At 36.1% G+C, this 16,539-nt stretch overlaps 1 protein-coding gene across 3 annotated transcripts; it reads left to right on the forward strand.

The window, feature by feature from the left end:
- Positions 1–1,694: 1,694 nt before the first annotated feature.
- On the forward strand, positions 1,695–14,607 carry LOC121992380 (serine/threonine-protein kinase TOUSLED-like). Of its 3 annotated transcripts, XM_042546714.1 has the most exons (16): positions 1,695–1,892; positions 1,992–2,345; positions 3,089–3,178; positions 3,594–3,800; positions 5,711–5,818; positions 5,916–5,960; positions 8,716–8,828; positions 9,919–9,985; positions 10,527–10,593; positions 10,943–11,040; positions 11,124–11,303; positions 11,471–11,681; positions 12,375–12,639; positions 12,925–12,979; positions 13,792–13,953; positions 14,248–14,607. In XM_042546714.1, exons 2-16 carry the CDS (start codon positions 2,139–2,141, stop codon positions 14,341–14,343), a joined length of 1,971 nt encoding a protein of 656 aa, XP_042402648.1. In that variant the 5' UTR covers positions 1,695–1,892; positions 1,992–2,138; the 3' UTR covers positions 14,344–14,607. The 3 variants fall into 3 exon arrangements, with proteins under 3 accessions (XP_042402648.1, XP_042402639.1, XP_042402655.1); XM_042546705.1 differs by having other exon boundaries at positions 1,695–2,345; XM_042546721.1 differs by lacking the exons at positions 1,695–1,892; positions 1,992–2,345 and adding an exon at positions 2,978–3,011.
- The last annotated feature ends 1,932 nt before the right edge of the window (positions 14,608–16,539 follow it).

Below are 16,539 nucleotides of genomic sequence, written 5' to 3' on the forward strand. Positions count from 1 at the left end.
TCCTACACCTAGGGGTGAGCATTCGGTCAAAATCGAACCGACCGAATCGAATAAATCGAAAATCGAATAAACCGAATTTCTTTTCAACCAATTGAACCAACCGAATTTTCCTATGAAACCGAACCGACAGAACCGATAAAATATCGGTTAATTTGGTTTTCGACCGAATTGACCGAATTAACCGAATTTTAAAACCATATTCGGTTTTTCCTTTAAAAATAAAGATTTTATTTAATTAATTATATTTTAAAATAAAAATTAATTAAAATACTATTCTTATTCGGTTTATTCGGTTTAACCAAATTACAAAATTCAAAACCGAAACCGAACCGAATTATTCAAAAACCGAACCGAATTTTTTTTAAAAAAAACGAAAACCGAATTAACCAAACCGAATTTCTAAATTCGATTGGTTCGGTTCGGTTAATTCGGTTTTTTCGAATTTTTGCTCACCCCTACCTACACCCAACTACTGTATTAATTATAATATGATTAAAGATTGTTTTTAACGACATCAAAGTGCTCTACGCATAGAATAAATGAATGGCTTAAGTCAAAAGATTAGTTACACTCGTTTATTAGAGGAACGACCAATAATACTTAATATGTAGTCTCCTCTCAAGTGGTTCGTGTCCAATGTACCTTTAAACTCAAGGCACCCCTAGTAAAATTTGGATATCCATCCCTTAATATCTCTTGATATAGTCATACTATAGCGTTGATCTAAATATTCATGTCTTCTCTTGATATATATCCGATCAAGGACTATTTTCAGATTAATATACTCATTAATTTATGAAACTTTATCATTAATTATATACATATCGAAAAATAAATAATTAATGATAAATATTTATCTTTATAAAATAATTATCCATAAATTTATAAGCGTATCTTGGTACATAAATGCACACACAAACAATTCATCCTCTCTCTCATCTCTTTCGATCCAACAAAATGGAGGCGGCCCGGTGAAGTAAAAGTAGACTTTTAGGTTATTTTCGTAGGTAGAAACTAGGATTTCCAATTTTACCGATGAACCATGTACGAGACGGTGTCATGATTTTTTTAATGGAGCAATGAATGAATAGTTAAGTGAGATGTCTCATACTTTCGTTTAAACAACATCCTATTTTGGATGATGACAGAGGTCAGATCCTTTGGTCCAGAAATTTCTAGATCATAAGAGACCCTATTCATTCATTGGGTGGGTGGATTGGACCCCACCTGTTAAACAGATGAAGTCCAATTTATCTAACCAATGCATGAATAAGGGATCAGGACTGGTCTAAGGATCCGAGACTAGAGGATTCCTATCCGATGATGACATGACTACATAAAATTGTTAATTTTTAGGAAAGATAAAATAGAAAATAAACACGCGTGAGTCTACACGATTTGGACATGCCAAATCACCCATGCTATTTGGAAAAACACACATAACCACCCACAGAGTTTGGTTAATTATGGAAATCTAAATATTATGAAAGATTTACTAAAAATCTACTAATAGATTTAACCCACCGCCACCTCCACCCCAAATAAAATAAAATTAATCATCCATATTCCTTGCAAATACTCCAAAGGTATCCAAAATCTTACCTCAACTAGCAGAGACACTCTCAACCACATTGAATGCTCAATTCAATTCCGCATTTGTCTACTATAAAATCTTAATCCTCGTCCTAAAATTAAATTTAGGGTTACCTTCCCCAGTCTCTTCATTCTTCCATTCATCTCTCCTCTTGGTTCTTTTTGCAAAGAAGACCCAAAAATTAATCGCAGTTCCAACTTCCAAGTCCACCTTCTTGAAAACGCCCCCCTACCACAAAAATATTTCACTAAACGCCCCTCTCTCCTCTCCGGCCAGCGGATTCCGGCGCCCCACTAGAGTAGAGCGCATCATACGTTCCTTTGCTAGGGTTTCCCCTTCTATCTTATCGCTAAAGATTTTTTTTTCCTTTTTTTTTTCTGGCTTGAGCTTTCTGAAGGCAGCTATTGCAGTCGCAGAGCCGCCGTTCTGATTATGAAATGAGGGTGATCCGGACTAGGGTTTGTGGATAGGAATGTTTTTTTCTTGATTTCTTCCTCTCTTTGTTATTGCCGCTGTTATTTTGGTTCTCGAGAATCGATCGGCCATGTCGGATGACATAGTCATGCAACTGTCTTCAAATTCTAACCCTTCTGATCCGTCCCTGCCGACGAAGCTAGCCAAGCTGGAGGCCCGCATGGCCGGGAAGAGTTCTTCTTCGCTCACAATTCAGTCAGCGTGGCAGTCTACTACTCCTCCGATGAGGTTCCCGGAGCAAGAGGAGTTGCTCGACTCCTCATCCTCTGATGACGATGTCAGTCCTAGCTTACACATTTTACTTACTAGTAAATAGATTTGCTCTTTTCTCCGTGTTCAAACCCGCAATCTCTCTGTGGGTGGATGGTTGTGTTTTTTTGGTTCTTTATATCGACATTACTTATATATTATGTTTCCTTGTTATTTGGAACTTCAATTTTCTTATTGTGCAAGGAATAAATTTGTTTGCTTGTAGAATGATAGTTAGATGCACCTACACTGTTTTTCTTTATTATTACCTATAAATTCATTGCAGAACTTTAACATTACAAGTTTTCGGATTTAAGTTGTATATTGTTCAGAAGTGTCGTTGCTATTATATGGACAACGTAGTGCAAAGTTTTGATCTTTTGTAACTCTTGTTTGTTCATACTTTGTTAGCATTCTTTGCTAACCATTATATAGATTGTGTTCATGATGTATGCCAGCTATCCAATCTGAACATGATCAATTGTTACTCTTTAGTTAGATTATCCTTTATTTTGGATAAGATTTATTGCATTTATTCCATCCTAGAATTTGGGTAGTGCTGTTTTATGACTTATGTTCCATTTTTATAGATGTTTTGTGGTGAGAGAAATTTTTTGTACAGACATTTTGTTTAATAGAATATCCTTCTACCATGGTGGAAGTATACTGATGGTGATATGATGATTGACAATTTGTTAGTTTCATTTATCTTATCATTGTTCTCCTGAATATTCTATCTTTTGAACCACAACTTGAATAACTACATTTCAGAACGGTGAAGAGTTCTTGATACAACACAACACTCAGAAACGCCAGAGGCTCGAAGATAGTGACCATGATGTGGATTTGGAGCAATCCAAGGTAGGTATCTCTTCTAATAGCAGGTTAATTCATAAATGCGGATTTCTTTAAGTTACCCCCGGATTACTTGCTTTTCAGCATGAATATGGCAAGTTAGTAGAGCAGCCTGAGCTAGTGCTCTAATGAAGAGTTGTTTTGGAGCATCAAAATCCACTACTCAATTCATTTGCTTGATTTGTGTAATGCTTACTTATTGAGATCATGATAATTAACACCCTAGTGTATAATGTGCTTCCCCTGCTAATTGAAGCTAATTGAGATCACTCTTTCTTTGAACTTTAACAGCCACAATTTACCGTGCATATGATAAAGTTCTGTGTATTACTATTAATAAAATGATCTTGATAAAAGTGAATATTCCAAGATAGCTCAGATGTAATTCTTATTGTTGGATTATCATTTCTTTGTTACATAGGAAAAAACAAATGGAAGGATGGTTGCCTTGGAGAATTTTGAGATTAGACGATATTTGGATGAGCCAAATAAGAGAAAGAAGGGTCGTGGAAGAGGGCGCCCATCAGCTGGTAGGGGTCGTGGCTCAAAGACATCAGAGCAAACATGCTCGCTACTCACTTCCACAGAAATCTCCTCTAATGGCCATCACGAGGATCCCTTAAACAAGGTATTCTAAATTTCTTTACTTTTCTGCATTATGAAAATTTGTAGGTGCACTCCTTTTTTAGCCATAAAAATATATAATAAAAGTAACTTAGAATATGTTGATACTACTATAGGACCCAGAGAAACAGATATGTGATTGTGGCTATTGTTTAAGTATTTCTGAATTAAGTGTATCTATTACCTTTGTACTTGCAATCACTCAGAAAAGAGCCGTAAGACTACAAGAATGGTAAGAAAGTTATTTAAGAAAAAATTACACTTATTTTACCTGTTTATTGGACCATTTTCCTTGTGTCTAATAGTTCAAGAGCATCAGTTTACCTACTGGGTCATCCATAAGACTACAAGAATGACAAACCCGGGATGTTGGACTGTTTGGCTGCCCATTGCGAGCACTTCCGGATTTACCTTGTCATCCCACGATTAGTGGATAACTGGTGCTAACTTAAAAAAAAAGGTTCAGGAACATCACTTCACCTACTAAGATTTTTGCATCAACACACAGGTGCTTCTGATACCCACTTGATGTTTGTAGACCTTTTCACAAATTTAGATATTGATTCATCAGTCTCTTCACAAATGGAAATGATGCAAATTTGCCTTTGCTTTTGAATACAATATCCAAATAACTAATCTGACCTCATCTCCTCACATTTTTTGGTTATTCTGCAATTCCTACATTTCACCAATCTCCATTTTAATCTTTAGCCTGGCCTCCTATGTTTCAAGTTAGTCATGCTTCTTCGCGATTCTTATACCTTTCTTCTAGTGTCTCTCAGCAAAAGAGCTTGTTTAATCCATGGTTGGCAATGAAGGAAAAGGAGGTCATGATAGGTAATCTGAATGGTTAGTGACTATTGGGTAGTGATACTTGGATGGCACAATAATTAGTTTGGAAAATTCTATCTTGTCATCTACTTATAGTTATTCTTTCCAAGTTTGATTTGCTTTGTTGACTAAAACTGTGTAAACCTAATTGGGTTGTTCTACTATATTTTTATATGGTTAATGATTTTTTTTTTTTTTGCATGATTTTGTTTCATAGGAAACTGAAATATGTGCAGCAGTTTGAAATTTGTTCTTCTCTTGTTCGTCTCTTCTATTTGATCTTGACAAATTGGACTCTAGGAGTGTGATGATTAAGGGTTTGGTCTACCCTGGCCACTTGACTATAACTAGTGACATTGGCTAGGAAGCAAATTATTTAACCAGGTCAATTCTGCTATTTGTCTTTACTATACCTAGCCAAATTATTATATTTCAACAAAGTTAAGATCTAAGGTCTTGTTGAAACTAAGAAAAAAAAGGAGAAAATAAGAAATATCAAGGTATTCAAATTGGGACAGTCCAAGTAATCTAACCATTTTGTTGCAATTTTCTTTCAATTACTTGCATTGAGTGAGTTTTTTCTGTAATTATTTATTGACTAATTTATTACATATGTTCAAGCCGACTCATATACTTGGGATAGGGTGGCTTGTCTTTATTGTTGGAGCAAAATGTGATAACGCTTACCCCAGGTGGTCCATTATCGCCGCCCCCTTGCTAGATGTAAATCACGGGGGGCATTTTCCCCTAACACAATGGCCCTTTGTATTTCGGGAGGCCTTGTCTTTATTGTTGTTACTACTTCAAACACTACAATGATAATCACTGTGCTTTTTTTTGTTTTTGCTTTTTGTTAAATTAGATCTTTAGCCTAAATATGGAATGATGAAAAATGTACTAGTATTTAAGGTTGATTTAGATGAAGAATGAATTTTCTCCCTATATTATCTGCATGCTAGACTTATTGTAAAAAGATGTCCATACAGATAACTAGATTTCAGGATGATGTTTCACTCCTTCATTTCCCCTTTCCCTCTCTTTGTCCTTTCAATTTTATAACAATTAAAATTTTGGAACATTAAGGAGGAAATATCAGTGCTACGTGGCCAAAATGCTAGCTTGGAGGAAGAGTTAAATAAGTCACGCCATGAAACATTTGAGTCTCAACATCTTGCCCACAAATTTGAAAAGGTACAAATTATTTGATTGTTTTCATCATTGACTCATAATACTGACCATCTTACAAAGATAACATTTTCATAGTTCTATTACATGTTTCTGTAAACAGGAACTGAAAGAACTCAAAGAACATAACCAACAAATGAAGATAAAGGTTTTGTTCTTCTGAACCTGTGTAATCTTCATATTGTTCCTTGTATGGAGATAATATTTTTGTGTTTAATCAGTTGTTTGGTACTGATCTAACATAATAAAGTTGGTGCTTGAGGTATATGTAAAAAATTTCTCCAATCACATATCAAGTTCTTACTAGAAGGTTGGTGCTCTTTTTGTGGGAGAGGAAGACTGGCTATGTTTGTTGATATGACAAAGTGAAGGATGAGGCTACTAAGATTTTGTCTTAACCTACAATGAGAACCTCTCTGATATAAGAGGGAGTTGGTTCATGTATTTTTACAATAATCAAGTAAAATTAGACAAAAGCCCCAAATATAAAACCATAAACAATTGTTACAAGTTTTTTTTGTTCTTTGCATAACTTGGATTTGCATGTTTCACTGAATTCTCATTACAAGATTATCTCCCCCATCATTGAGCCTTCTGACAAGATTTTTATTTTAGCAATACCTTTACTTCTAGATTCATATTTTTTTTCTCTCTCTTGGAGAAATTGGTTTGTCTATGTTTCTTTCCCTTTTAAAATTAAATCTGTAGCTTAACTTGGCATTTTAGCCACATTCCACTTTGTCATTAGAAATTATTGGCTTATGAGTTCCTTCAGTTGTTGTCAATGTTTTGATCTGCTATCAATAGTGACTCTTGATACTTAATTTGGAATTCCAGCTTGAATAAGGCAGCTACATCTTCCAAACTATTTGACATTGAGATCAACAAGTTTTTTAACCATTGGAGAATGGAGATTCAATAAATATATCACTTGAGAAAACCTTATAATTGTCCTGCAATAAAAGAATTCCAAAAGTTGTGATCGGACATTAATAAGTCTTTTTGGTATAGATAAATGATTCACAAATTAATCAAGCTTTCCATATTAAATGAAAAGCACTGGTAATACTTGTGAACGTTCATCCCCAACTAACTAAATTTCATTCAACAAATATTATTTTAGATTTCTGGATTGCATGATAGTAATAAGAATTGGTTTATTTGGCAACAACAAATATTAGTAATAATATGAATTTGGAGGAAACTGATTTATTTAAAAAAGTTACTAAGAGTATTATTATATAAAAATTAAGACCTTGAGCTCAAGGATGAGACCACAATCTAAATTCTACCATCAGCCTTCTTGGCAAGGCCATCAATATGACCATTAGTTTCCTCACTTTGAACTGGTGAAGGATTCCAAAAACAATTCCTCTAGCAATTCTTTTCAGTTTGTGGTGCCAGATGGCTCCATGTACAAATTGTTGTTTGGTCACGAACAAAGGAGTTCCATTTTTGGCGTCAGACATTGCTTTAATCTTTTAACTTTCGGTTCTATTTGCAACCAATGCATAGTTGTTCTTGAACGCCACCCCCATTCCCTGATCCAGTAATCTCTTACTTCCTTTGGTGTTTCCCTCATTGCTATTGACTGTTCAAGCAGACTATGGGATTGAATCAGTTTGGTTACCTTATATGGGTCTTCCTTTGTCAAAGCCTCATCCTCGCTTATGACAAAGGTTTGCCATTAGAAATATATAATCAAAGACAATTTTTTTTACTCATCATAAATGTATGCTTCCAGAATCAGTGGTCTTTTAAAGTCAACAACAATCAATTAACATTAATACATCCCCTGTTGCTAAATAGTCAGTTCCATTTGCATACATATATTGTGGCACATTGCACTATATATCCCAGCCATAACATCTGGCTTGATAGTTCTTTCTATAGAAATTGATATATCTGTATAGAATTACAAAAGTATCAAAGTTTATGAGTTGAGTGTTTTTGCACTTACCTTGTGGCCATATAGTTCCTATCATGGTTTAAAGTGTCGTGCCGAAACAGTCGAAACAGGCGAAACGTCTCGTTCCGCTTGGCGATCGGCACCGGCACGACCCCGGCACCAGACCCACGACAGGTGCAACGTGTTGCGCGACCCCGTGGTCACAGCGGAGGGGTCGCTCGACCTGCAACAGTAGCAGAGGGATCGCATAACTCTTCCGTTGCCGCCGCGGAGGCATCGTGACCCTGCGGTCACTGCAGAGGGGTCGCACAGCCAACGTGGTCGCGCCGAAGGAGTCACGCAATCCCTGCGGCCATGGCTGGTCGCACAACCCCGCGACAGCGCTGAAATCGTTCGGGCTCGCGAGTGGTGTCGGATTTCAGATTTTTTTTAAATTAAACTTAGGTTAATTATTTTAATCAACTCCTAGCTATAATGGAGATAATCTAAAAAGACTTTATTAAACCCTAATAAAATTATCTAATTAATTTTATATTTCATTTATTTTTATTTAAAAATTCTAATAAAATTTTTATTTATTTATTTATCTATTTTCATATCTTTTTCTTTTTTAAAAAGATTATTTTTTATCTTGTTTATTTCTTAAATATTTATGTTAAATATTTAAGTTTTTAATTAATATATTTTATATTTAAAAAATACTGAAACTATATCGGCACGACACGATACAGTACCGAAACCGTATCGTTCCGGTCCAGAACCAAAACTTCGGCACGGGTCGAAATTTTAAATCTTGGTTCCTATGGAAGCAATTCAAAGAGTTATACATATTTTATAAAAGAAATTTATTTTAAGACTTTTTTTTCATAATGTGGGAATTTAATTGTGTTTTCTGTGGCAGTTTTCCTTAAATAATATGGTTTATGCATGTTGTCAGTAATTTCATCAGCATGTCCCAAAATTCATTATGTAATTGTTTGTTGTTTTACTGCAGCGAATTAAAGTGATATCTGATCTACTGATATCAGTCTCAAAAGCAGAGAGGCAGGAAACAAGAATGAAAGTACGACAAGAATCTGTTAGGCTTGGAAATGTTGGTGTTATCAGGCGAGTAGCCAATTGTTGCGTTTTTTTTATTGTACAGACCATTAACAAAAAATTCAAGAGATAATTATTGCAAGTTGTAACTTTAATCAAAAGCTTTAATCTTCTAGACTAAGTCGTAACTGATATCAATACAAGTCCATATTTTATTTTCAAACTTATTAAGAACACATAATTTTACTCTGGAATGTATTCATATTTCACACTGCATAATCTTTCTCTGGAATCAATTCACATTTGACACTGCAGTTGAGTTTAACATATTAAATAAAAGAAATTGTCAGCAGATTCAAAGCTCCAAATCATCCTTGCTTCTTAAAGATAGAGTGTAAGGTGTTATTGTTAGGAAAGCAATGGAACCTTGATGCGATGATATAAGTATTTCTAAAGCAATTTTATTTGTGTCTTAACTCGTGGGTGGAAGGGGAGCCTTGGCACAATAGTAAAGTTTTGTCGTGTGATCTAGAGGTCATGGGTTCGAGTCTCGGAAACACCTCTTGCAAAGCAAAGTAAGATTGCATACAATAGGCCCTTCACCGGGATCCGGGACCCCGCATTAGCGGGAGCTTTGTGCACTGGGTTGCCTTCTCAACTTGTGGCTGAAGGTTCTCATGCCAGCCATATGGTAATATATTTTGTTTTGTGAACTACTACTTCAAATATAGGATTGAATCACCTTACACCAATCATTTACATAATCCCAAGTTGATAAAATTTTCATTGTCTAACTTGATTCCCTTTAATATTCCTACTTTTTTTTTTATCTCTGTGGAAATTGTTTATATCAATAAATCACACTTAATTCCATGCTTTTGTACACGGCCACAAATTATTTTTACATTAGATCTCTATGTTAATGTGAAATAGAAATGGGAGGAAGTTCAAAGCAAAATTTCATTCATATTTAGAATTAGATTTAACCAAATGCTGCTGTTTGGATATCTAATAGTTAGTTTCATGCTCATGCTACTCAACTTCTCTGGTTAATAAGACCACATATTAGACATTATGCACCTAAAAATGCTTGATTGTGTTTGGTACTTTCAAATTGTAAACACCTGCTATTGTTCTTATTGTGTTCTGTTCATTGTAGGACTGGAACGATTATTTCTGAGGCATGGGAGGATGGTCAAGCATTGAAAGATCTAAATGCTCACCTAGTAAGTTCTTATGACCGCATATTTACTTGCCTTATGAACTCATATTTACTTGCCTATCTAACAAGAAGAATACTAGACTCTTTTCTCAACTTATTGCATTTGTGTCTTTATGTTTATCTTCACAATAATGTCAACAGGATCCTATAGTGGTTTAATATAACAAGTTGTATACCCGAATTTTGCACAAATTTTGTAAAATAAACACAATGATATAGATAATATTAAGTTTTATTCAAAAAAACCAACACATTTAGTTTTTATATGTTATTTATCACTGAATATGTCAAAATTTTGAAATTTTATTTAATATAGTTTGTACTTTGATTTATAAATTTCAACCGTCTTTGATAATATTTTATTTCTTAAATAACAAAAAAAATAATTTTAATTTTAGATTTGATTAAAATGTAAGTAGCATAGGTGATGTTGCTGAGTTAAGTCGGCAACTCTTTTATATCTATCTATCTTTTGCTTGTATCATTTTGGTACAAATGTTAAATTTTCTATTCATTTTTTATACTCTTCCACTACTACATTGCAGAAATCATTATTGGAAATGAGAGAACTTATTGAACGGCACAGGAAATCACTTAAAAAAAAACAACCTGGTAAAATTCCTTTGATTCTTTTCTTATGATAATAATTATTATTTCTCCTCATCCTATGTTTACATAGATACTAATACATGACTAATATTTAATTTACTTGTTGGTTTAGATTTATCAGAGCACTTAAAACCTTTTTTGAGTCGTAGAAGTACTATTTATAATGGTCTTGTTAGTTATTAGTGAATAAAGTGCTGATAATGTATTAGTTGTGGCTTCTTTGTATAAACCAGAGTGCTTACTAGAAAATCTAAATATAAATTATTTACCATTGCAATATATTAGTTATTAGTTATGCACCCAACAAGATAATATATTATAGAAATGCTGATAATATTATTCATGCATGAAGACAAAGGTGATGGAAGTGACATGGAGACCGGCATGTCCGATGAAGATCTTCTTTTACAGGATGAGATTTGTAAATCTCGTTTGGCAAGCATCAAGCGGGTAGGCTCCTAAGCCTTAAAATGTCTAGCATTTCTCTTTTTACTTAACATTTAATCTTTTTCGTTTGGCTTGTACTATCCAAGGAGGAAGAGAGTTGTTTGAAAGAGAAGGACCGTTATGAGCTGGAAAAGGCAAGGTTGGTACGTGAAATGAAGCGGATACGAGATGAAGATGGTTCACGTTTCAACAATTTTCCAATTCTCAACCAACGATATGCCCTCCTCAACCTTCTGGGCAAAGGTGGTTTTAGCGAGGTTTACAAGGTACCCCTTTTGAGTCTTTATGCTTGGCTGTATAATTTATATTAGATTGATCATTATACAAGGTGATTTGCTATATAGATGTTTTGTAGTACTACATGGCAGGAGATTTCTGTTTACTCTTCTGAGAAGTAATGGACATAAATTTGACATGCAAACTTTTGAATCAGGCATTTGATTTGGTGGAGTATAGATATGTGGCATGTAAGCTTCATGGTTTGAATGGCCAGTGGAGTGAAGAGAAAAAGCAAAGTTACATACGACATGCAATTCGGGAATACAACATACACAAGACTTTGGTGCATCCTAATATTGTGCGGTTATGGGATATCTTCGAGATTGACCACAACACTTTCTGCACAGTCTTAGAATATTGCAGTGGTAAATAATTTAGATTTTCTTGTAAGCACTCTGGTTTATACAAAGAAGCCGACCCTGTGCTTAATTGGAGTATTTTTATGGCCTCAATCTAATAGGATGCATAATAGAGTACAAGAACAATATATTGAGATAAAAATCGAAACTGTGTGATTCAACCACTTAACAGTTTCCATGTTTAATTTTTCTTGAATGTTGTCTGATGATCCTTTTCTACAGTATGCACTACAAGCTGCATGGTTTTAACTATAGTCCAATCTATTAATCTAACAATTAAACATTTCAAAAACAAGATATTTTGATTAAGTGCTAGCCTCCATTGCATCATATTTGTTTGAATAGCCTTGCCCCTGGGGCTACGATGCAGTGAAAGGGTACCAAGTTGTCACCCAGGCACCCACGGTTCGATCCCCAGCTACGGCACATTTGTAGGGATTTTCCCTCTAAATGGGACGCGTAACCACGGGATGCTGGGTTTTTGGGCCGTCCGCCGACAGGTGGGAAACTTCCGTGGCGCCGGATCGGTTGTAGTTCATCATTTTTTTGTTTGAATATCCTTGCACAGTTTTTGTTCGCATATTTGAATTTAGTTCTTGTTCATTTTCAAGGATACTTGCTATTGTTCTAAGGGGTTTGACTGGAATTTTGTTATCTTAGCCATCACAAGATTAAACTAATGCTATTACACTTTTTTAGGCAAAGATCTTGATGCTGTCCTAAGGACAACGCCAATTCTTCCCGAGAGGGAAGCTAAAATCATAATTGTTCAAATATTTCATGGGCTTGTCTACTTGAATAAGAGGCCTCAAAAGATCATTCATTATGATTTGAAACCTGGTAATGTTCTATTTGATGAAGCTGGTCTTGCAAAAGTGACTGATTTTGGCCTAAGCAAAATAGTGGAGGATGATGTTGGATCTCAGGGTATGGAGCTTACTTCCCAAGGAGCTGGAACATACTGGTGATTACAGATTTATTTTCCCTCTAAATTTCTAGAGTCTCCTTCTAATTTTCTTAATAAGTGGAAGACATTGTCTTTGCAATTTTCCCAAGACATGCAAGTTATTGTGTATGATCTTGGTGGTCATTTAGTTGGGCAATTTAGTGATGTTCCAAACAAAACCATTTCTCTTCAACCTATTCATAGTTTTACATTGTAATTTATCTTTTTGGTGGAGAACGTTTATAACAATTTTTTAATAGAACAATCTATATCTTGTATGCTAATGCTATGGCATGTTTGCAGGTACTTGCCTCCAGAATGCTTTGACCTAAGCAAAACACCATTAATATCTTCAAAGGTTAGTGCTAGTAAGAGGATATCTTCTTTGCTCCCACTAGTGAATGACATATCATGGTAAAATCTTCTGTTGAATTTAAAAATATCATATAAAAGGTTCTTAGTGATATTGATAATAGCAGAGAAAGAGATGCAACTTATATCTATGTGACTGGCTTGTTTTTCAGTTAGTGTGAGTTTGAGTCATCATTTGACAGCTTGCTGCCTTTGTGCATACCAGTTTTGAACTCCAGTTGGCTGATGCTTTTGGTAATTGACAATTTGACTAGTGAACTGGACCATAACACTTCAAATGACTACTTTCCAGATTTTTGTGGTTTACTTTTCTGCTTTAGGAATGAGTTGAATTTTTAAATTTTGCATTAAATTTATTTTGAATATATTGGGTGCATTTAGAGCTAGAGATATTCAGCTTTATTCTGTCATAGTTCATATGCAGGCTTGCGAATAGGAAGATTCTCTATTAATCTCTGCTGTCTATTTGCTTAACAAAAGTTTTTCTATTTGGCATGCTTGGGGATTTGAGTTCTTTCTTCTTTTTTTATTAACACGTTCCTCAGAACCTTATCAAAGCAAGAAAGGCTATGCCAGTCTGCTCCACATGTAGGTAGATCAGGAATATCATGTTGTAACTTATTTTTGTGAAAATCCATGAAAGCCGATAATGAGGATTAGTTAAATAGTGAGAAATATGTTCATTAGGACACATTCACAATTAATATGATGGAGCATATTGTGTAGCAAATTCTTATCTAATCAACTGATACTATAAATTGTCTATTGGAACCAACCATTGAGGTCTTTATTGCACAGGTCGATGTATGGTCTGCTGGTGTAATTTTATATCAAATGCTTTTTGGTAAACGCCCATTTGGGCATAACCAGACTCAGGAGAGAATTCTCCGCGAAGAAACTATCATCAATGCTCGTAAAGTGGATTTTCCTTTGAAGCCCTCAGTTTCAAATGAGGCCAAGGTGAGTCTTTTATTCTCTTTGTAAGAACATTGCATTGTACTGTTTCATCATTATTTGTACCAGTTATACCAGAACCTTGTGTGGCTGAGATTTAGCTGGTTGTTTGAGAGTTTCGCCTAATTCTGTCTGAATCTCCACATCCATCTATGACATTTAACAATTATTTTTTGTGTGATCTATTTGCAGCATGATAATATTAATGTAATTTTTTCACTGTATTATCATGTACTCTTCAGCATAAAGATTAAGGGGGAAACCTCAGCCATTAACTTCCATTTTTGGTTGCATCCTTAGGAGCTGATCCGTCGGTGCTTGACATATGATCAAGCAGAAAGACCTGATGTTCTAACCGTTGCTCAAGATCCTTACCTCTCCTATTCAAAGAGATAGGAATATAAGTACATCTGCTGAATGAAGATTTAAGACTGGAGCCTCTCTAGACTTTTGCTTTGGCCAGGGCTTCGAGGCTCAAGGCCATTCTTTTGAAACATCAAAGGGACAGTACAGAGGAGCCATTTTGTAAATGTTGTAAAGCTTATGTTTTCTGCTTCTCTGGTTCGGGCTCCTCGATAAAGGGGACCTTCTGTATGCAATGAAACAGCATTCCGTTAATTAATTAAAATGAGGCGCCTAAAAGCTTCGATTGCCTATTAATTTTTGCTCATCGCCTGAATTTTTCTCGTTACCTTGAGCGAACTTGCTGGCTTTTTGAACTTATCTCATTTTCAGTGTTTTAAAAACAAGACCACAACGCTGGTTGGATTCTCATCTTTTTACTTTCCATGTACTTTTGCCTTCTGATGCAGTGATAAGGAGTGGTTCATTTTGAGAAAGGTCTTTGTCATAATGGAGGTCAAAGTCAAGATGGTCAATGTTCTTTATCACTGATCGGCTGGGCGAGTGGTTCGTCCGATCGAGATATGAAAGGTCCGAGTCGACATCATCACTAGTTCGACCACCAGCTGACCTAAGACGCTCAAGATAGGAATACTTCGCTCAGTCGAAGCAAAAGTAGGTCGAGCGACTATCTCGCTCGGCCTTACATCAATACTCAAATTAATAGGATAAAGTCATAGCCGAGCAGACCACGCATAAACAACGTTAAATACAGCCGAGCGACTTTCTCGTTCGGTTAAGGTGTGCATACAACAACCAGACAGTGGAAGTATCGACCGAGCGGATACCTCGCTTGGTCAAGTAGTAGATTCATCAGCCAGACAATGGAGACTCCAGCCGAGCGACCACCCCGCTCGGCCCCGCAACGAACGACATTGGGACAGGAAACTCTCAGCCGAGCGATCATTCCGTTCGACTGAGCACCAGACATCGCGGGATATCCTTCGACATCCTTTTGGAAATTAGTGTCGTCGACGAACAGCATAGTCAGGCAGAAGATCGTACGGCGGAAACTTCCACTGTCATTTCAGAGATTTGCTCGACCCATTAAGGTATTGTGTCAATGACACTTTACTAACATGTCTCTTCAGGGAAAGTTTGGGATTGTGTGCCTGCTTTAAGATGAGTGTACACACTCTACAGGAGTCCCATATAAAGGGGGGTCCAGGCATCGGCGGAGGTATGTTTTTCTCGCGATCTCTACAGTTGTGCTATAGTTTTCGTTCTTTGCTTCTTGCCACGTCGATGACTGACTTGAGCGTCGGAGGACCAACGTTAGGAACCCTTTCCCTGGCTCGGCACTGACGTAGTTATGGTTATAGGTCGGAGCGGAGTCTACACACGATCAACAAAAACATCACATCCCAACATCCGTCGCCTCGACTTTAGGACACGATCACTTTCTTTGCATTTCCTAAACTTCTGGAGTTCTCTATTATAAGAGGTGTGATAGATCGATTTAGAGCGATAAAGGGGGGGGGGGGGGGGGGGGGGAATATCGCGTCTTTTTAAAATTTTTCTTTATCTTTTAAATCAAAGTCGTGCACAGCGGAAAGTAAAAGGGAGACAGATTGTTTACTTCGTTCGGAGCCTAGCTCGACTCCTACTTGAAGGCCCGCGATCCTTGACCGCGCCGATAGGCAAAGCACTAAAACTCTTCTTTCCGAAATCCTTCGGAAAGAAGCAGATCGTACAGATATAAAGATATAAGATAGTAACAACCCTACTATCTTATATGAATTTAAGTGCAATACAAAATATACCGACAGTAGTAAATGAATGTTGAGGCTCGGTTGGTGCTTTTAGACGAAGTAGCTTGCTGAGCTGATGAAGACTTGTAGCACGAGTAGCAAGGCAGAAACGAACTTGAGTCAATTAGAATTATTTTCGTGAGCTTCTGACTTCGAGCACTTTTTATGTAACACCCCACCCTCCTCACTACTGGTCTGTGAGGGTGGAGGGCTACTGGACTACTAACTTTACTTAACTATCCTTGTTCATATGTTGATAGTAATTCCTAAAACTCTCGGAGAACTCAAAACTTACAATTAACTAACAGCGGAAGACTAAATGACTCATCTAATACATTCTACTCAACTCTTTGTTAATAAATTCTTATGCTAAATCCCAAGGCTTCTATAGTCCAGGCATCACATATCCATCCGCACCTCCTTGTCGCCTTCCTTTGCT

The sequence above is a fragment of the Zingiber officinale genome, chromosome 1B (genome assembly GCF_018446385.1).
Source record: "Zingiber officinale cultivar Zhangliang chromosome 1B, Zo_v1.1, whole genome shotgun sequence".
Taxonomy (NCBI): domain Eukaryota; kingdom Viridiplantae; phylum Streptophyta; class Magnoliopsida; order Zingiberales; family Zingiberaceae; genus Zingiber; species Zingiber officinale.

Coding starts and splice junctions, on each gene's coding strand:
- LOC121992380 (XM_042546705.1), top strand. CDS start 2,139: ATGTCGGATGACATAGTCATGCAACTGTCTTCAAATTCTAACCCTTCT. Junction 11,304..11,470: donor GTTTTAGCGAGGTTTACAAG/GTACCCCTTTTG, acceptor CTTTTGAATCAG/GCATTTGATTTGGTGGAGTA. Junction 12,980..13,791: donor CACCATTAATATCTTCAAAG/GTTAGTGCTAGT, acceptor TTTATTGCACAG/GTCGATGTATGGTCTGCTGG.